Source organism: Tasmannia lanceolata, unplaced genomic scaffold (genome assembly GCF_043159265.1).
Source record: "Tasmannia lanceolata isolate RefF3 unplaced genomic scaffold, GAP_Taslan_0.1 ptg000015l, whole genome shotgun sequence".
NCBI classification, from domain to species: domain Eukaryota; kingdom Viridiplantae; phylum Streptophyta; class Magnoliopsida; order Canellales; family Winteraceae; genus Tasmannia; species Tasmannia lanceolata.
The window spans coordinates 38,928,813-38,951,252 of record NW_027518692.1 but is presented as its reverse complement, the minus strand read 5'-3'; the positions used below and the strand labels follow the sequence as shown (position 1 = coordinate 38,951,252).

The following is a 22,440-nucleotide window of genomic DNA, read 5'->3' as shown; positions in this document are numbered from 1 at the left end:
AACAACTTGTGGAAACTGAAATGTATCACTGTTCCTTTTAACCTTGAGGCAAAAATATAAAAAAAATATAAAAATCGTAGGCATTTCGACCATCACGCAATATCTATCAGTTTTGGCTCTGACCAATATGCATGCTGATACAGATATTCTGATCCTTGCTGTGATAAGCATATGGTTAACTGAGTTCACCCACTGCAAAACAAAAGTCATGCCGGAACCATCCTATCCTGAATTGCAACCTAATACTCGACTAATTTATTCAGTAACTAGTTTTTTTTGTTTTTTTTTTTTTGTTTTTTTTTAAAAGTAACTAGTTATTTAGTGCAAAATCCATCCCGAAACTATCTTAATAGTGTCTTTGTCTTTATACTTTGGAGGACTTGGCAGGTCAAACTAAAAACTAGCAAATCACTAAAAAGTGACGGTTGGACCTCACAGAAATCCACATTCCTGCTTGTCCAAGTCCACAAGATAGAATGATGGGAGTCACCAAAAATTGATGAAATTTCAGGAGTTACCTCCAAAGGGAGTAGTACCCAGAAATATGTTCTTAACAAATGAGGTGGGAAGATATATGAAAATTTATCAAATGGGACTTGCCTGTAATGGGAGAATTATCCTCCAAAATGTCCTCAATAAGTAGTAGCGGGATGATAAATAAAAAATATCAAATGGGAATATGAGAGCCATCATAACAACAGCATATAAGATTACCTGCAATGGTTAAAGTGAAAAGTTAAACTGGCAGTAAAAAGAACCATGAAATAGAATATCAAAATTTATTACAACATGTACTCTCAAGCATGAGGATAAGATGTCATTGAAATAATGTAGATTTTCTCTTGAAGACATTAAGCAGCAAAACTTGGACGCTCAATAATTGACGACATCTAGAATAACTAGATAAAAGAAATTTGCACCAGAAATCTTCATTCTATCAAGTCATTTTCTCATAAATCTCTTATATGCGCAATACGAAAGAATATAAATTTCTGAGATCTATATGAAAGAATGGATACGAGGAGATTTAATCAATATAGCATATGTGCACAATTTGGAGCTTATGAAATTGTACGCAATTTCCCTTCTCAGACAAGAATAAGGCAGATGGTAATACAACAATAGCAGGAATTCACAACTTTTCCTGGACATGGACGACATCAAAACCGACACGAAATGAACGAAATGTTTCCGTTTACATCCCCACAGAAACCAAAACTGAAACCGAAATGACCGAACTGCATAAACCAAGATCGAAGTGTAATAGCCGTATACTATATTAGTATGTATTATATAATTATATTTAAGTGAATGCATCGTGTGGTGCATGCATTATTTATAAACATCTATATGGAATGTTTATAAATGCCAATACGACTATTACAGCAATTTCCTTTCTCGGACAGGAATAAGGCAGAGGATGGGCTGGGCAGCAAGGAGGGCTGGGGACTAGTGGAGGAGAGAGAGAGAGAGAGAGAGAGAGAGAGAGAGAGTGTGTGTGTGTGTGTGTGTGTGTTGGGGGAGGGGGGAGAGTTAGGGTTTTGGATGGGGCTGAGGAAGAAAAAGGGAAGGGAGGGGCTGCAATGGTGGTCCCTAGGGGGTTCAAAACCCTAGGGTTCTAATACCATATTTGAGAGGAGAAGGGGAGAAGGACATAGTGAGTTGAAGATGACTCCCCCTCACTTATGTATTTATATAAAGGGAAAAGGGTACAATAACTAATATGCCCTTAGGCACATACATACACATACACTTCTAACAATCCCTATAAGGATCTGGAACGTGAAGATTTGATAGAGGCATTTTTTAGATCTGCCAAAAAGATGGGGGTGTTAGAGAATACCTTGGACGAAATTCTACCCCAAGGGATCTTTAAAGCGTTCAAAAAGTATATGCATTCAAAAGAGGGGAACTCTCAATGTATTTAGTACTATAAATAGAACACAAATATAATTGTATACCTAGGTCAAAGAATATTATATATATATATATATATATATATATATATATATATATATATATATATATGTATATATATATATCTGTGTGTGTGTGTGCATGTGTGTACACAAATAAAAAAGAAATTAAAAATATCATGGAGTATAAAAAATTGATTAAAAAAAAAGAAGGAAAAAGGCCACATAGATCCATAGATACATGGATCATGCTCAAAGATATGTAAATCTAGCTCAATGGAAGCTAAAAATTAACTGATGTTGAATGAAAATGATATTAGATTAAAAACTGAAAAGAAGAATAAAAAGAACTAAAACAAGCAAATAGAGGAATATATTAATGTATCAAAGCCTCATCAACATGTGACGAAATTAAACAATGGACAAAAAACCAAACATACATTAAACAATTAAAAAATAGAAAAAAAAAAAACAGAATAAGGCAAAATGAAAAAAATAAGCATGTTTAACCATCAAATCTCATCATATTTTAGCATAAGCATTCAATGAATCAAGGAGAGGGGGATGGCTGAGAGGGAAGGAGGAAGGAAGAGGGAAGAGGAGGGAGAAGGCAGAGGACCAAGAGAGCGATAGAGGAAGAGGGCTACATTCGGGCTGGCATATAGGGAGTTGTCCAAATCATCAAAAAAGTCTTTAGAGTTTAGGAGGCTTGGGTATTTATAAGGTGTGGAGTTTTAAGTGGTGGGCCCAAGTGTTGTTGGCGGGGGCAATGGAAGGATTATTCAATCCTCACTGTTTTTCATTGTGATTATGTTCACGGTTTTAGGGGATATCTTGTCCCCTACTTCTCGTTGTATTCATAAATCTTAATAAAGTTACTGTTTTGCACCCAAAAAAAAGTGGTGTGCCCCACAAAACCTCCAATGAGATATGAGACGTCACTCAGGTTAGTGAATCAGAGGTGGCTTAAGTGTGTGGGTCGAGATGTGGGCTAGTAAAGCATAGTTTTAAAACTTCCCCGCATCATCATGGACTCCCTCGAGTCGACTCCCTTTTACGTTGGACGTGTTCCTAGTGTTACCGCGGTGTTCCATGTTTTGCCCTACAGAGTCAATAAAAAGAGTCAATGAAAACTTCTCTGACTCTCCCAAATTATGACTGCGCCAACCAGTATTCAGCCATGTCATGCCGAGTCGACTAGGATTTTCTTGGGCCGCATACCGCGCCGCATCTGCATTTTTTAACACTGTAGTAAAGGGGAAAATAGACAGCCCCCACAGGCCCAGATCAAGGATAAATAAGGATTAAAATAGAAATAAGAATAAAAAAATTGTTGTTAAAATAGAAGTAAATCTAAATACTCAAGGCTCTCTCCAATAAATCTAAATCAGCCAATCAAGTGGGCTGGATCACATCATTTTGCTTCTCTTTTGCCTTGTCCACCTTGCAGGTAAGATCGTAACATGGTATTAGAGTGGATCCTGTGACGATTTCTCCTACGGATTGATCCTTCTCTATCCTTTCCATCTTTTTTCTTCTCTATCCTTTTCATCTTTTTGACTTGGGATTGTTTGAACAGATCGCCCTAGGGTTTGAATGAGTGGTCCACCCTCTTTCCTCAATCCTGTAAAATGTAGCAAGCAATATGGTTTGCTGCTGTGTTAGCGGCAATATGAGTAGTTTCTCTTTTTTGTTTGGAATGCTTTCAAAGTTGAGTTGTTCACTGGATGCCAAGGTGTATTTAATCCATATTTTGGGCTTTCACATATGTTACAACTGAAACAAGAGAGAATTGAAATCTTAGCACAAAAACACTATGTATAGACAGTAGAAGTGCCTAAATTAGAATTCTTGACAACAAGCAACCAAAGCGTTATAACTCACTACATCAAAGAGTTTCCATATATCAACAGAATGAATAACAGAATATATAGTTCCAACTTCCATAATTGATGGGAAGTAAACATACTTAAGCCAATTCATGCTAGCAATAAGAGCAATTATTGCAAATCACATAAGAGAAAAAAGTTTTTTTTTTTTAAGTTAATCATGTAGCCCAAATCATCTAGGTAACCAAAAAGATAGTGTACATTGGGTATTATTGAGAGAAGAGGCAAATATTACACTGGTTGTGATGCAGCCAAAGATACTTCTCCATGAGAGTACAGAAAAAGGTAAGCAGTCATACTACTTGGAACAATGATTGTCATCCAAGTGGCACACTGCAAAAAATATTACAAACAAAAACAGAGTTAGCGTGATAAACCTGATTACTAGAACTCCTAGGTGAAGGGCAATGAATATAGAACTTTTTCTTAATAGTGATCTAGAACTTTCCATACATAGCTAGTGCAACCATTGGAAAAAGAAATGTGATAAGGCATAAAGAAGTAAAGAACACATGTTATAGGAGGAAATGAAATGAGTACCTGAATTACAATGATAAACATATATTGGGAAAATTAAATAGATAATTGAGTTATGATAAAATAACTATTGGACATGTACCATTCAAAAAAAAAAAAAACTATTGCGAATGAAATTTGATTAAACCGAGCTAAAAAACATAAAAGGGGGTTTTCTACGCATTAGTTCAAACTTCAAAGTAACAACTGAGCCAGCACCAAGATAAGGTATTATGGCGGGAAATGAAAGGATATTTGAATTATGATGAAAACACCGATATTGGGAATGAAATTTGATTAAAACAAAAGCTAAAGACATGACATAGAGTTTTCTATGGATTAGTTCAATCTGAGCAACAACCAATATGAATTTTTTTTTTTTTTGAATGGTTACTGAATTCATTAAAAAGGGAAAGACAGAGAAAGTCCCCCCACACACCCCACTACACAAGCATAACACAACAGAAAGAAAAAAAAAAAGAAAAAAGAAATTAAGGGGGCAGAAAGTCATAAAGCTCCAAATCCTGCTTCACAGCACCAGCTTTAGCCAACTTGTCAGCTACTTCATTAGCTGATCTTCTTACATTTTGATACGCCATGGAGCACCCAAACGTTATATCTTTTATTTCATCGAAAAAACGAAGAAATCTTCAAGGAGGAACCAACGAACCCTTAAGCCATCTAATGACATTTAACGAGTCTCCTTCCACAATAGTGCTCGCCAACCTCTCACTCCCTAGGAGCAACATGCCTTGATATGCTGCTCGAACTTCAGCTTCGTTCGAATCAGCTACGCCGATAGGCCCGGAATAAGCCTGCAAAACTTCACCAGCGGAATTCCTCAAAACACCCCCGATCCCTACTAGATCGGGGTTACCCAAGCTTGACCCATCAAAATTCAACTTGGAAAAGCCAACAGGTGGATTGACCCACTTCTGTAAAATTACAGAATCGGGTACTTGACTATTGCAGACCACTTTCCACCCCGCCCACAAGTCGTAAGCCGATACAAATTTGAAAATTGGCAGCGCCCTTGCCCATGAAATCGATAACGCAACTACCTTAATATATAGATAGTAAGAAGAATTTGCACGACCTTCGAAAATCCTATTATTTCTTTCCATCCATAGAACCCACATCGTGGCCAATAAAGAAATCGACCACAAAACCTTCCATTTTTTCCTCCATGGAATAAAAGACCAACCTTCAAAGAGATCCTTAATGTTAGAAGGAAACACCCAGGCAATACCGAATCTCGACAGAACCACTCCCCCCCCCCTCCCCCCACAAACCTCTCGAGTTACTTTGCAATGAATAAATAAATGATCCACCGACTCCCAAGATTCTATACACAAAGCGCAATGATCGACTATAAGCATATTCCTAGCCCGCAAAAAATCCACCGTTTGTATACGACCTTGAATCGTTGTCCACCCAAAGAAGCAAATTCTTGGGGGGACCTTAATCTTCCACACTTTTGCCACAGAATGATCTTCCTCGAACGGATTCAGGCCCTTGTAGAAAGATTTTACCGAAAAAAAACCGGAAGAATCTCAAACAACCAATATGAATTTACACTCCCTAAAGTTTACCTTAGGCATAAATTGAAGGAGTCCAGGCAACCTGCTCCAGGGAGCAATTATTTTAAAAAGATACTGAATACGCAGTGTAGCCATCCCAACACTGGACTGGACTCGTGAAGTCCTGGGCAAGTTTTCTAAAACTTGGAACAAGTAATAGGCTATTTAATCATATGGGATAAGTTCTAATCTACAATTGTATGCATACATACTTATAGAATTGCTAGAAGATAGGTTTATTTTTTTGTTATATGAGCATTTTGGGTGTACTTAGAATAGCCCCTACCATAGGGAGTAGCATATATATATATATATATATATATATATAGAGAGAGAGAGAGAGAGAGACAGAGACAGAGAGAGAGAAGGGTTGCTGCGCTCGAGCACAGAAACAGGGGGTGGGGCCATTGGGCAGAGAGAGAGAGAGAGACAGAGAGAGAGAGAAGGGTTGCTGCGCTCGAGCACAGAAACAGGGGGTGGGGCCATTGGGGGCCAAATGGACACCCTAAGGTGATCCAATGGAGCTGATTTTTTGGTGGACACCCTACCCATGAAAGGGCCCATCAAATGAATGCTTTGGATCCCACCCAAAATGTGGCCCCACCCTGTTTCTGTGCCCGAGCTCAGCAACTCTATCCTCATACAAGCCCTTCGAGTTGTGGAGGTTAAAAATGGATAGATTCATGGAGGTTTATACCCGTCCATTTTAACCTCAACAAATCGGAGAGTTAGGACAATCCTTTGGAGCCGATATTTTGGGCACAACCTATCTATGTCAAGGCCCATCAAATGATTGGTTTGCAACACCCAAACAACGTGAGCCCCACTCTGTTTCTAGTCGACGGACTAGATAAGTTATATGGTCGACGAGCCAGATAAGTTATCTGGTCGATTGACTAGAAACATTTTTCCCATGTGTGTGTGTCCCTATATATATATGAGAAAACATTTCCTACACACTTGTGTAGGTAAGTTACCTACACACTAGCTTAAAATACAGTGGGGGCCCACATTGTTTGGGTGATCCAAACCATTCATTTGAATGGTCCTCACAGAGATAGGGTGTCCACAAAAAATCAGATCCATAGGATCATCCCGACCCTACGATTTGTGGAGGTAAAATGGACGTGTATAAACCTTCACAAATTAGTCCATTTTTTGCCTCCATAGTTTGAATGGTTGGGATGATCCTATGGATCTGATTTTTTGTGGACACCCTATCTATGTGAGGATCATTCAAATGAATGGTTTGGATCACCCAAACAATGTGGGCCCCCACTGTATTTTAAGCTAGTGTGTAGGTAACTTACCTACATAAGTGTGTAGGAAATGTTCTCTCTCTCTCTCTCTCTCTCTCTCTCTCTCTCTCTCTCTCTCTCACTCTCTCTCTCTCTCTCTCTCTCTCTCTCTCTCACTCTCTCTCTCTCTCTCTCTCTCTCTCTCTCTCTCTCTCTATATATATATATAGTTAGTTAGTTAGTTAGTTTGTGTGTGTGTGATGGTTATAGGGTTAGAAGGATAAGCATTCCAAAACCCTACAAATTTCCTTTTATTGATTTTCTTCTTCTGTCATTGGTGTGTGATGGTTATAGGGTTAGTAGTGTCAAGGATTTAAATTTTGGTTTTGCTTTCGGTCGACACGGAAACAAAAACATTTCGGTTTCGGTGGAAATCTTATAAAATCACGGCAACGTATGGAAACATATGCAAATGATGAAATTTTAAGATGAAACTTTCAGAACTGCAAGAATAAGCACAACTGCTTACTTAGAAACCATCACATAAGCAAGAAAGTCATCTATAATGGCTTAATCACATCAAACATCTAGTGACATGGGTTGTCGCACATGTCTGGAACAATAAAGTCAATTAAGAAGTACAATATAATGAAGCATAAGAAAGTACAATGATGAGTCCCCCCCCCCCCCCCCAAGGACCCCAACGCTATGTCAATACCATGTAGTGATTATGAGGTATTATTGGTCACATGCCCAAGACATGGTTACTTTGTTGTGCAGCTCAATAATGTTGCCTACCAAATATCACCTTTCAAAAAAAAAAAATTGTTTTGCATATTTATTGGTTATGAATATATCTTTAAATTTGTTTTTATATCTTACTAGAGGGAACTAGAATGCTATTGAAAGCTCGATTTTTATGAATTTCCGTGTATATGTTTTACATATTTTCAAGAAATCTGGTAGGATTATGTGTACATGGTACACCAATTATGAGTAATTGGTTGTTTACGGTCTCTTATAGTCTTTGAATTCTATGAAATCTCTAGTCATAATTGCTTATTATGTTGCGCTTAATCTGCCTTCGTGACTACTTTTGAATACAGATCATTAAAATAAAATTTGTTCCTAATGAAAAAAGAGAGCAACATCCAAAAGATAACATATTAAAGAAAAGGAATTTGCTAGAGTTCATCGCAAAAGGCATTTCGCAGATGGCATGTTGCATGTGGGAGCAGCCACCTTGTGAATGAAGACAAAATCTGCTGAAAAGTGAGGTTGTGTGGCTGCTCCCACATGCAACAGGCCATCCACGAAATGCCTTTGCAATGGACGCTAGCAAATCCCTAAAGAAAATTTGTTCCTTATTAGAAAAAAGAGAGAGACATCCAAAGGCTGACATATTAAAGAGTTACCAAAATCAGTGGAAGTGGAAATAAGATAATCAAAAGAACTTAATATCATAGAATGACTCCTGAATGAAAAAGCCATTAATAAATAAGTCAAAAGAAAAAAATAGATAAAATTATAATTATCTAATCAGCAGTTGTGAAAATTGATACCTTCCATATTTCTCTATATGTAAGATGATTGTGATCAAGATCAAATATTTTTGCATAGTTCACAGAGGATTGGGCAAATACCCACAGATTCACTCCCCAAAGCCAAACCATCATAGTCTGCAACAAAGATACCAAAAAATAAGGTGAAACAAATACAAATATATATTATGCGCACAGATATAGGAAGGGAGACAGCATCTACTGAGCCCAAATTATATGAATAAAAAGTGGTCTAAATATTCAAAACAAATATAGTGCAACTCACCACAAGAAGAAGAGGGTTATAATACAAAAAAGCCTCGTAGAGAAATAAATCTCGTAAATCTGCACTCATTCTCATGACAGAGTTCCAGCCAATCTGCAACTTCAAAAAACATGTCCAAAGATCATGTCCCGTGATTTCTTCAATATGTATATTGAAAGTAAAAGTATCCAACCCTCCAATTTATTTTAGAGAAATAAAAGAAGCAGAACAAGTCACTAACCTTGCAACAACTAAAACCCCAGATGAGAAACAGTAATACCTGAAAATAAATATCAATTGGATACATATCAAAATTTGCATGGCTCGGGAAAAAAGTACCAACATGGAGTCATTCTGCATGATTCCAGCAGAATGAAAGATCATACATGAAAGGACCATCAGTGATAGATCTAAAATGTTGCTGATATTATGACCTATGCTGCACTGACACCCCTATGATGGAGCTAGAGGAGCACATTTGCAAGCAAACTACATTTAATGTGAAATGAATTTGACACAAATTGGTGATTTTGGGATGCTAATCCGGTTGGTGTATTGGGTTGATAACCCTATGAAACATTGCTACTGGATGAACAATTCCTACGGCTACTATCAAATATACCACAATTTTGATGATATTACACAACTCCCACATTATCTGAGATTCGAGAATGGCATTAGCAACTCAAATGAAGAAGAGAGCTACCAGTAGATTTATTTTTATTTTTACTTTTTTGAATGGGGGCTACCAGTAGAATTTTTTTTTTTTTAAATGGTGGCTACCAGTCAATTTTTATCGAAAGAATATGCATTTTTGGAAGTATATGCACTATGCATCATAAACAGATGCTCCTTTGACGAAGTGAGCGACCCGATGATTTTTTATCGAAAGAATATGCATTAGGGATGATTAAGAGTGACTTCACAGGACTTATGTGAAAAAAGAATGATAGGAACGAACAATAAAGTTTCAATCAAATTCCTAACAGCAGGAATGCGAATGCGGGTCAAGAGTTAACAAAAACCAACATATAGAAACTCATAATAGCTATTGTTCTTTTCCGGTTCAAGCAATGCCCCAATGGCTGTGACACACCAGAGAAAATTGAAGCAAGCAGATAATATAGAGGGCGTCAATCATGGTATTTTCCAATACGTCCTATCACAATAAGCAAAGAGAGTACTGCAAACACAGTTCGGCTGGGATGGTTCCTGCTTGGCATCAACTTAGTTTGACGTGGACGCATCTAGGTTTTCAGCCCATTTGAAAATGAAAATAAATAAATAAAGCAAATGAAAATGTTAGTGCCTCTCCTGCAAGCATCCTATTAACATAATAATGAATAATTTAGTTATCAATTTCACTAAAAAATTGCCAGAAAAAAAAATGAACTTTAATACACACTATAGGAACCAACCTTGAATCTCCACAAAAAAATTGGTGATGGCATTATTGCAGCACCATTCAATTGTGAATTGCCAGTCTTCATCTCATTTGCTTCTAATGGGAACAAGAATCCTTCTTCAACGTTATTCCCCACTTCACTTGAACCTGGAGCAGTTCGTCGAGGTTAGATGTGCGCACAAAACAACTACTAAACGGTTGAGGAAACGCAACATAAAAGAAAATTGATATAGGTCCGTAGATCAAAGCGCCCATTTACCAAGGTCAAAGAAAACTGGTCTACTACTAGAACGACGTAGAAGAGGGTTATTACTATAGGGTGTCACAGGGCTCCCAAACATAGGTGAAGATAGCATACGTGCCACTAAGTATCTTTCCCACCTGTTAAAACCTGCAGCAGAAAAAAAAAATAGTTACTTCTCTACAGATCAAAATGAGGACATGAAGCTTCTTTTGTCATAACTGAGATTTGAGAAGCAAAAGTAACCGTAGCTTAGTATCACAAACAAAGTTTTTTCTATTTATTTCAACAGGTAGAAATAAAGATGAATTTATAATGCAATATTCATAAAACTTTATCTCAATGGAAAAGTTTTGACTCCATTTACCTTCTTACAGGGTTCAAGTAGGGATTAAGGAGTGGAGCCAAACAAGGTAGTTAAAATGATTTAAATGCATTAAAGTTTTCTGAATGGAAAAGTTTTGACTCCATTTATCTTCTTACACGGTTTAAGTGGGAATTAAGGAGTGGAGCTAAACAAGCTAGTTAAAATGGTTAAAATGCCTTAATAGCCTGGTTGGACAAGCCCTAGGCTGCTTGGGAGGTTGCCCAGGCTACAAAAAAAATCAGGTTGTGTGCGTGCGTGTACACACGTATAACCATAGTTTAGACACAATTATTGTTGAGCTACATCTAAAAGCATATATACACTTTTCACTATATATATATATATATATATATATATATATATATATATATATATATATATATATATATATATATAATGAGTTTACTAAATGCTGGAAAATTCATTTTCCATGAAAAAAAAAATTCAAAAAAAGTTTTCCCTAAATCCAAACAGCCCCTAAGGACGTGTTTGGATCATAGTTACAAGAGTGGGAATCGAGTACGAGAAGCAAAAAGGGGAAGCGAGGGGTTTAGAAAAGAGAAAATGTGGGAAGCGAAAAGCTCTACAGAAAGTAAAGATAAAATATGTGGGGAGCGTCATTGAAGTAAACAAGAAAGAGTAGGATTGTAGTAGGTTAGGGAGGAAGGGTTAATATAAGTAAGAATTTCAAGTATAAAATAAGACTGCGACTAATTAGTACTACAAGTTTTAGGAATTTATAGTTTCACATATTTTATTCATGAATATTTAATGTTAAGTTTTTGGAGAAAGATCCATGTAATTTTCATTTGAAACTTAATATGAGTTTTCAAGTTTTAAATGAATTCTTTTTTTAAATACGCTCCTTCAACATTATCAAAAGCATAAAATATTTTTTTAGGAAGACATAATCACCTAAAAAGGAAGCGTACTCATAATTAAGACAAAGCGCGTAGGAAGCATCTAGGAAGTGTGCTTCCTCAAAATTTGGGAAGCGACAAGAACTTAGCTTCCGAAGCGAGTTTCCGGGGAAGCGAGCTTCCCATTCAACTTGGAAGTTTCCGGTAGCTATGGTTTGGATTGCATGAAGTTTCTTGAAAAGTTTGGAAAAGAAAAGATTTTCCGAAATTTCATGTGTTTCCACTGTTTGATTACACATAGAACAAGGTAACTTGAACCACCCGAGTTAAAGTTTTATTTATAGAGACCATTAATTTATAATGATATTCCTACAATTTTAACTGTTAACTGTTGCTGCTAAATCGCTGAGACAAAAAAAAAATCTTAGGGAAAATTTTTCCTAAAGAAATGTTTTTCCTGCAATGCAAACAGGACCTAAACGAAAGGGGCTGTTAGGCTCCTTGCGAAAATACAAGTATTGGGACCCACTTTTTTCCTTTTTGCTTGTCACTTTCTAAACCCTTTATCTGTCGGAGGAAGTGGGAAACAGTTATGTAAAAGTTGTGATACCACGTTAGAGACATTGTTGACATGCCTGCGAGTTTAGAGTGAATCTCCAGCCGCTGCGGTTGTACCTAAAATTCTCCCGTCTACATATTTATTTTCTTCCCTCATTTTCTTTTCTTCCCTTTTCTTTTGTTGTTATACAAGCTTCCTAGTTACATTCTCGACATAATGGGGAAGGTTTTAAATTTCGATTTTGGTCATCATGGAAACAGAAACGTTTCGGTTTCGATTGAAAATTTTGGTGAAAATCTTGTAAAATTATAGAAACACATGATGATAAAAAATGCAAATGATGGACGGTTAAGATAAAACTTCAGGATGTGCAAGAATAAGAACAAACACATACTCAAAAATCATCACATAAGCAAAAACCAGCCACAATGGTTAAACAGCATCAACAACTTAGTGAAATTTGTTGTCCCGCATGCCTAATAATTCAATATATATCACATTTCACATGTAATTCATATAAAATATTTATAGATAATATGGGGAACCCCATCCAAGCTCTTAGAATTATTGGAAAGCTGGCACATGACCCCATGAGAAAAAAAGGAAGGATCCTATGGAATGGCTACTTTCTAGCAACTATTTGGGTGTTGGAAGGAGTGTCATTAAAGGACACCCAAAGAGAACACATTTCCTCTATAATAAGGTGATAGTAATTACTATATCTTGTGTGAGGACACTATAATCCTTTAGATTTGTGTGTGCCTATGACTTATGGTATGGGTGGAAGGAGATTTGCCGTGATTCAGTCATGGAACCCAAGATAGTCCAAGATTGGGAGCCTCCTGCTCATGGCTTCATGAAGCTGAATTTCGATGGGTCTAGTATGGGGAATCCAGGTCCATTTGGTATTGGGGAGTCCTAAGGGATGAGTATGGAGCAGTGAGATGGGCCATCGCAGGTCCCATAGGAGTAGCAGATGCAAATGAAGCTGAAGTCTGTGCTAACCATCAAGGAATCAAGCTTCTAGTGAATGGAGACTTGAACAAATTGGTAGAAAGGGATTCTCTCAATGTGGTAAGGTGGCTCAAAGGTTCCCATGCTTATCCATGGAGATTTTCTTCTTATTATGATGCAGTCCAAGACAACGTGGGGGGAACATTGAGTTCTCTCCATCATGTTAGGCAGTCATCCAATTAAGTGGCAGATAGATTAGCCAGAGATGGTGTTTTGAGGGAGAATGTGGAACTGTTCGATTTTCTCCCTCCTTGACCCTCTTTTCTCTTTGGCTAGCAATGTTCTCGCAACAGTATTTTCTTCTTTTTTTCATTTCTTTTCTCCCTATTTATATAGACCTCCTCGGTCACTTTTCTTCTTAATGAAATTGGTTACCAACTTAGCATTCAAAATATATATATAGATATATAGATAATACATATATTACGTTTTACATGTAATTTATATAAATATAACTATGTAAAACACAATGGTATAGTATACCACTAATACACTTGCGGTTTTGGTTTTGTTATGCGTTTCAGCTTCAGTATGTGTTTTAGTGAGGCAGAAACCAAACATTTAGGTTGTTTCGTGTCAGTTGCCGTAGAAATTTAAAACCATGATAATAGATAGTCTATCCATCTGCAAGCCCAAGGATTACACAGTCGCCTCTTTTCCCGTCATTTCAAGTTCCAGCACCCCTATTACTTTCATATTTTGTAGAAAGTCTAATGCTCTATTGTCGAGGAACTCCATATCGTCTCTAGGATCATCAAATCATGTATCCTTTCACTATTCCTGGATTTGCCTCCCATGATCTCCACCTATGCATCTTAGTTATACCTAGATTTCATATCATCCCCATTTTGAGTTAGGATGGCCATTAACTTATTTTGTAAATTTGGTTTCATTTGAAAACCTTTTTTGGGAGTGAGGACGGGGGTGCAGATATGCTTCCAATGTCTTGTCCGCCAATTTATTTATTTTTAAATCATGAATATGTTGCGTGAATTATGCATTTGGAACTTCGATATCATGTCATTGCGTTTGATAGCGTGTCATTGTTTTGTTATCTGCTTTGACTGTATTATTTTCTACAATGCCATGTTAGTTATGTGGTTGTTATACCAGTTTCGAAAGGGTAGTCAACAGAGAGCATAAATGAGAGAGCGTGAGTGAGAGCGAAACCCAAACAGTCCTAAAAGAAGAAGAAAAACAATTTACAAAAGAGAGAGAGAGAGAGAGAGAGAGAGAGAGAGAGAGAGATAATCAAATATAAATGCATCAACCAAACCAGATTGACTATATGAATACCAAGCACATAAGCAAGAAAACCCAAGCATTCGTCAAAAAAAAAAAAAATTACAAAAGAGCCACAAAAATTATTCTTCAAACGTTTTTAGCATGTAACAGGAAAAAGAGGACTTTATAGGACAAAAGAGGACTTGATAGGTTAAAAAAAACCTAGATGGAGAAAAATGAAAACATCTACAATACCCAACCTCAACTGTCCGGTGTGAAAACCAACGAGACAGTTACATCTATGAAGAAAATCAACTGCATTAAACAGAAACCCTAGAATGAAAAAAAAAAAAGGATCCATCAAACCCTAAAAGATCCATTTTAGTCATAGATCCATCAACTGTATTAAACCCTAAAGTCTCCATTTTAGTCATAGATCCATGAAATGACAAATCTATCAAGTAGAGACAAGGGAAAAACCCCGAAAGCATTCTATAAATAAGGAAACTATAAAATGAAATCTATTTATTCTCATATAGTCTCATCAAAAAACCCAGATCTACTAAAACTGCCGAAAATTATTGAAGGAAAAAAAAAAGATTATGTGAAAAAGTATTTAAACATCATAATTGAATCAAAGATTATTGGGAATCAAAAAGAACCTGGAGAAAACAGCAGATCTATCACACTTTAGAGATTCTCAATGGAGAATTCTGGGCGAGAGAAGGAGAGAGGAGAGCCAAAGAGAGACTGAGAAAGAAACCCTAATCCCCGCGTTAACCTCTAAACGGGTTTCTTCTGTCTAAATTTTACCCGAAATTTTTTTGGGGTTTTTGCAAAAGAAGTCTTCTACTTTGCTTTATTTGCAGAAGAGTCTTCAAGTTTTAAAATTTACAAATAGAAGCATCACGTTTGAGTGAATATTGCAAGTCAGGTCATGCCACCAATCTGTGACCAATTTACAAATAGAGCAGAAGAGAAAAGGGCGAATTATTGTCCATTTAACATGTCAATGGGGATGATTTTTACCATTTTTTACCAATTTACACACTATCTATATGAGGATAAAATCATAATCTACTAGGGGTGTACATGGTTCGGTTCGGTTCGGTTTTGGGCTAAACTCATAACCGAACCATATATAACCGGTTCCCTGAAATTGGAACCAGAACCGAACCGTATGTGTGGAACCGAACCGAACCAGAACCAGATATATAATCGGTTCGGTTCGGTTCGGTTCTGGGTTTACACAACCTTCACCAATGGCCCTGTTTATATATGAATTACAAGCACTAACAGTAACAGTAACAGGCACAAAATTGGGCAATGTAAAACTTATATGAAGTATGAAGAAGTACAAACAGGTGGGATAATCTTGCACAAATTTTGGCAATGCATGAAGCCATGAACTACAAATTTGGGAAATAATCAGGACCTAATATCCAAAGCAAAAATCACATTAAACCAATTCAGTTCTCGCTTCGGTTCTCGGTTTTGGGATCCCAAACCCAGAACCGAACCGAATTTGCACCGGTTTCCGGATTTCTGAACCGGAACCGAACCATATAGAAATGGAACCGAACCGAACCAAACCAAATGCGCCGGTTCGGTTCGGTTCCTCGGTTCGAATCGGAACCATGTCCACCCCTATAATCTACATACGAAAAGTACCGACACAGGGTACCTGTCTATGACAATTATGGAAAAAAAACTACCGAAATGGTGGAGACATATGACATATGACAATGACGAAAGAACTACTTTATATTACTCATGCAGGACACTTGCAAAATATTGACGGATTCCGGGCACCTGAAGATGAACAACAATTGGAGGGTTAGGATCAGCCTAAATCGATTGGAGGGCTAGGATTAACTTATGAAAATGATTATACAGGCACAACCAATTGATGTTGTGTTCCATTACATGGACGGTTTGGATCAACCTATAAAGCCACATAATTTCAATCTTACCCCCTCTCCTTTATGCTTTTTTAATATAAAATCTATAGGGTGATCTTTACCATCTGATTTAAGAAGAACAACATATTATGGAAACCTCTATAGATTGGAAGGCTAGGATCGGCCAATGGAAATGATTTTTGGGGCACAACATATTTATGTTGTATTATATCACATGGACGGTTTTTTGTTTCGTGGACTGTACAGTTCTTTGTCGGCCCGTGCATCGCATGGGGTTTTTTACTAGTATATATATATATATATATATATATATATATATATACCCTTGGTAGATTTTTTTTATTTTTTTTTTACTCAGACGACCAAAATGACCTCATATGTCAGAAGATGAAAATTACCTTGTAAAGGACCAAAATACGCGTGATGCTCAACGATATGCTTTGATAGCGTGGGTCCCACCAATTCAATTCAAACCCATACATTAAGGCGGGTCCGACCATTTTTCTTCATGTTTTGATGCTGTACGTCCTATAATGTCCACCCATACCCATGTGTATGGCGGGGCCCACATTTCTATATGTCATGTGTTTAATTGGGTGGGCCCATTTTTTACACCCATGTATAAGAAAGCTATAGTATATATAGAAATATTTTTTCCTTAGATTCAAAACTTACGGGAATGATAAATGTGCTCCTTTTCATCACATGGGACACCCAACTGTAACGTACGTGGTCATCAAATCTGTTGAATCCTTCTAACGCAAAGTACATCAGCCCCTCTACAGTCATTGATACAGTGCTGCTGGGTGTCCCAAGTGATGAAAAGGGGCGCATTTATCATTTCCCAAACTTTTCTTTGGCCGTCTTTTACAATGAAATTTTTTGTCTTTTCATATATAAGGACGTTTTGGTCTTTTTCAATTAGTAAAAAATTCTACCATGGGTATCATCGGTCACAAATTGATGGCATGACCTTCTTTGCAAAATTCACTCAACCGTGATGACTCTATTTTTTTTCAAATTGACAAGCTCTTTTTACAAATATTGAAAAGTTAGCAAAGTAGAGGACTTCTTCTGCAAAAATCCCTTTTTTTTGCAGGTAAGCTGGAATTGAACCCCGTCCTCCGTGATAGTATTGAAGAATAAAGCCAATCCCCTACCGCTATCACATACCTTTTTTTATTTGGGACACCCCCTTAGTGTATTTATGCCTATTGTTTTACAATAGAGGGAGCTATCCCAAGTGAAAAACGGGTTGAATATATCATTTCCCATACCAAAATACTATACTGTATGACAAGAAAACTGTATGCATTATGTGCAAACAATTTTTTTTAATGGCTCATTATGTGCAGACATTATCCATGCAAAAAATATGTGGATTTATGGCTAAATTTTTATTAGGTAGACATAAAACACAGCATAAAAAAATCTAACATATTTAATAGCTATAAACAGTTTACATCTGTAAAATATTTAATAAATAAAGAGAAATTTGTATTTATAAGATATTTTATGGTTATAAAGAATTTAAATACTTTGGGTTTTTATAAATGGCCACCCATGGTTCAGGTTATTCTTAAAAACCCACCTCTACTTTTTTTAATTCTTAAACGACTACCAATTGTTTGCCTATAATTGTCAAAAGATCACCCGCCATTAATAAATTGATTGGTATCCTAACAATATCAGACTTTGACTTATTTTTATCTTTTTTAAAATATTAAAATCCACTATTATGATAAATTATAAAGTCAACTTTAAGTGTATTTATCTTTTACAATTTCAATGAATTTATACCACTTAATTCGAAAAAGATTTTGAAAATGCCAGTCAAGTTTATTTTCTTGTCAAAATGACGACAAAGACCCAAGTGCCATTTTGAGCACTTTGAGGCCCGTTTGCATACCTAAGATTTTGTAGTTGGATTTGGAATTGAGTTTTTAGTACAAAATAAATAGATCTGCCAACTCATGTTGAGGGAGACAGAGAGAAGGGGATAAATCCTGCTGCAAGGGAGAGGTTTGAGGAGCCAAGAGGGTGAAGGAAACCGCCAGATTTGTGGATTTCCAATTTCTTATTTCCACAGCTTATTTGGAAATCTGATTTTTTTTCACCGTCGGTCACTTAATTGGAAATTCAAGGATTTGATTGGGATCCAAATGTCAACACAAAAAGGGCTGCAAATATGAGAATTTCAAATCAAAATCTTTTCGGCATCCAAACGGGCCCTCTCTCTCTATCATCCCTTCTTCCTCATACAGCTCTTTGTCTTCCATTTCTTCCTCTTCATCATCACCCTCTTCTTTTCCATACTGGCCAAAGTTTTGTAGAGAGAAAAATGGTGTCTTACATCCATATAATGATAGAAAAATAGAAGATAAATAGGCAAAAATCTTTATAAAATATCGAGGATAGAGCAAGAACAATAACAGAAACAAGCGGTCAAAAAACTCTAAAAAAATAAAGGGAACGAAGATGATGAAGAAGAAGAAAAAATACAGAAGATGGGGAAAATGAGAAATAGAAAATAATAGTACGATCATGTTTTAAGTATAAAAGATTAAATAACACATTCTCCGACAGCTTAAGCTTTTGAAGTAGTTGGTCATTTCACATGGTATCGAAGCAACTGCCTTGGGTTCAAAACTTCTTGATATAAAAAATCCACAGGTAATGGCCAACCCAAAAGACAAAGCCACATGTGCCACGTGTAGGCAAACCCTAAAAGAGGGGCCACACGTGAGGGGGAGTGTTGAAGTATAAAAGATTGAATAACGCCTTCTCCAAAAGCTTAAGCTTTTGGAGTAGATCTATTTTTTATGCTAAAAATTGATTTGCTGTTCTAAATTGTTTTGCGCTACTAAAATTCTTCTTTAATCATATTAAAAATCTTACCATTATTTTCTTCACCATCCTTTTGTTTTTGCTGGTCTTCTTCATCATTCAGATTTTCTATTTTTTTACTTTCATTTTTTTGAAATAATATGACTATAAGAAGAATTATATGAACGAACGGACATGACCGCCCTTGCTATTTATTTTACTATAAAAGTTGTAGTAACATCTGAGTGAACATTGAGTGCGCCTAAAACATCCTTTCACTTTTTTGTGAAGGGATGAGATTAATTATAGTGCCCTTGCAAAAAATGGGGCAAAGGGCGCCCCCATTAACGGATTTTGACCAATGGGAGGGCCGTTTCCCCATTTTTTGCAAGGGCGTCTGTCATTCTAGGATTCCTTTTTAAAAAAAAAACTCTCTTCACAAAAAATATGCTGATTTCGGTGATGCAATCACTTCATTTTGAAGAACGAGACAGAGAAAGGTGGTTTCCTCTTGACTTCGTGAGATTTTATATGCTGTGCGTGTGTTAAGTCCTGTATTTTTCAAAAAGTACAATGGGCCCGATTCATAAGATGATCCAAACCATTCATTTGTTGGCCCACAACAAAAAAAATAGGTAATCCTTAATATAATATGAGAACAACTAGGCAGAAAGTCCCGTTATGATCAAGGGTAAGAGGCAATGTTTGGGTCCTACAAGGGATCATTATAGAGGAGATGTGTGTGAGATCAAGACCATAGATGCAGTACAAAAAATCAACGGTTTAGGTTTTCCTAGGAAACCCCTAATAAGGAATCTGAGAAAAAGACAAGGGTTGTTTGATAAAGGACATAGAATAATCCACTTTATCTGTTGCTTGGTTGCGTTGTATACAAAACAAGGTAAATATTCAATCATGGTGTAGTGTAGAAGCAACCGAAGCAAATAAGAGATGCAAAAGTGCAAAGCAAGTAACGACCAGCTGTGTTTCTTTTGGTGAAATGATTAGATGAGGAATCAAGAAAATATTGAGGGGAAAGCGTGACGAGAATTCTCTACTCAAAATGTTAGGACCAAGATTTGTGTTATAGAAATAAGACCCAACTCATATCTTTTGTGTTGTTCCCAGTTCTTCATCTCTTCACGGCATCTTTGCCCGATGTCTAACGTCCTCTAATCTATACAATGAGTGGCACACGGTGAACGATGCTCTTCTTTCTTGCATGCTGCAACATAGCTGAGAACCTGCACCACACCTCTCCTATCTCCCATCACAAAAAAGACAATAATCCAGCCAACCAGAAGAATTGAATTGCATCCTTCACTTAATGCAGCATCTACCAAGGTTTTAAATTTCGATTTCGATACCGGTTTCAGACCCCACCAAAAAACAAAATGTCGGCCGAAATCCGGCTAAACAAGAAAAAGAGTATTCTATTTGATATAAAATTTTGGCCGAAATTCCGATAATTTCGGTCGAAATTCTGGTAAAATATTAAAATAATTAAAAAAAAAAAGGTATTTTGGGTGAAATTTCGGCCAAAATAAAATACCATTTAGGGTAATAGCGATTTCGGTGTCGGTCTCCAACGAAATCCGAATTTTAAAACCATGGCATCTACATGCTTCACAAATATCGTACCTTGAAGGTAAGTCACTGAAACATTCATGTGGTTCTGGTAGTTGACAATTCCTTTTCGAGGTCTTCCTTTTCCTCTATTCTAATGGTAGTCCGCATCCCAGTGTATTCAGGGCCTTTGAAGCTCGCACCACAAACAGCTACAGCATAAACATGAGCTGGTACTAGTATGGATTGTTCCGAACCGCATTAAAGCTCATACCTAAATTAATAAGATAGGCAGAACCTCCTAGTAGCTCCCCAGCCCCTTCACGCAACCTATTCGAAAATGCTGATTTCTCCGAGGGTTATACTACTGTTTTCTTTGAAGGAGGGAAGAAAGAGAACTTCTACTGCAGCGCCTAATGGAGAGGAACTACTTTGCAAAGATTAACAGTACCACTAACATCATAATCCTCTACCCTGCCCTCTCTAGGCTAGGCTCCTTGCATCAACTGGATCCACTCCCACTAATAAAAAATTCCATTTTTTGTACTACTTCAACCAATCCCCACCTCCATCTCAATTAGGGCAATACAAGATAAAGCAGTCTTCCTATTTTTTTTAATTTTTTTTGCTCTTCTCTTGCCTTCATTTGTGCAAGGGATCTTCGAGAAATCTCTCTGGCCAATTCTTTAGAGTTCGAGCATATGGCAGTGTTATTTCCAGCCAAACAGACCCTCTTAGTTAGTAGGGGGGAATTTCAATCTCATTTTTTTTTATTCACAGTGCTTAGATTGGATATTTGATCTATCTAATTTGGTGGCAAACTGCTAACAAGGGCCTGTTGGTTTTTTACTCAGTTGATTTGGCTATCTTAAACTATGCTATTTTGAATATTGGTTGGGAGACACAGAGGGGCTGTTCAAAAAGAGATGTTACAAACCAGGCATTAGCGCCTTGATTCTGCAAGCCGTGGGTGTGGGAAGAGCGGAGCAAGAGCGGAGCTTAGACAGAAGTGAGCGAGCCTGCAAGTGAGTGTTAGGTCGTCGAGCCTGGCGAATGCTTAAAGGATGACACCTTCGAATGAGAATTCGACCACATCTGAGAGAATGTGTCTACAAGACAATATCCTTATCTTCTCATGAGTCATGATCTTCCTTCATGATGGAGAACAAGGTCCTGTTTGGATATTTGGGGACCGATTGTGAGTACAAAACTGATTATTCAACTCAAAATTAAACGTAAATTTGAGTCCAAAAAAATGTTTTCGACAAGCAATCAGTTCTCAAAATCCAGAAAAAAAGGGCCTAAACGTAAACTTGATTCCAATAATCAGTTTTGGACTAAGAATTGGTTCTCAAAATCCAAAACAAACAGGAGCTAAAAAGTCTAGACTTTGTCATCCATTATATAAATAATAATGCAATTATTGTGTCAGCTAGTCGTTGCACTATTATCTTGGATATCACACCTGTTTATTCGTATCACTCATTCTGTGAAGAAAAACAAAAAACCAA

The 22,440-nt window shown here is 36.9% G+C and overlaps 1 protein-coding gene across 2 annotated transcripts in view; it reads right to left on the bottom strand.

Annotated features, from left to right (window-relative positions):
- LOC143847152 (uncharacterized) overlaps positions 1-15,457 on the bottom strand; it is a 30,597-nt gene extending 15,140 nt beyond the window's left edge. Inside the window, exons 1-8 of one of the 2 annotated variants that reach the window (XM_077355865.1) lie at positions 15,278-15,457; positions 10,664-10,741; positions 10,364-10,497; positions 9,187-9,225; positions 8,967-9,059; positions 8,702-8,818; positions 4,043-4,138; positions 601-714 (exon numbers count right to left, since the gene is read on the bottom strand). In XM_077355865.1, coding sequence (XP_077211980.1) covers positions 601-714; positions 4,043-4,138; positions 8,702-8,818; positions 8,967-9,059; positions 9,187-9,225; positions 10,364-10,497; positions 10,664-10,706 — 636 coding nt within the window. In that variant the 5' untranslated portion in view covers positions 10,707-10,741; positions 15,278-15,457. Of the gene's footprint in view, positions 1-600; positions 715-4,042; positions 4,139-8,701; positions 8,819-8,966; positions 9,060-9,186; positions 9,226-10,363; positions 10,498-10,609; positions 10,742-15,277 lie in introns of both variants that reach the window. The other variant, XM_077355864.1, reaches the window with a different exon arrangement.
- Between the last annotated feature and the right edge of the window lie 6,983 nt (positions 15,458-22,440).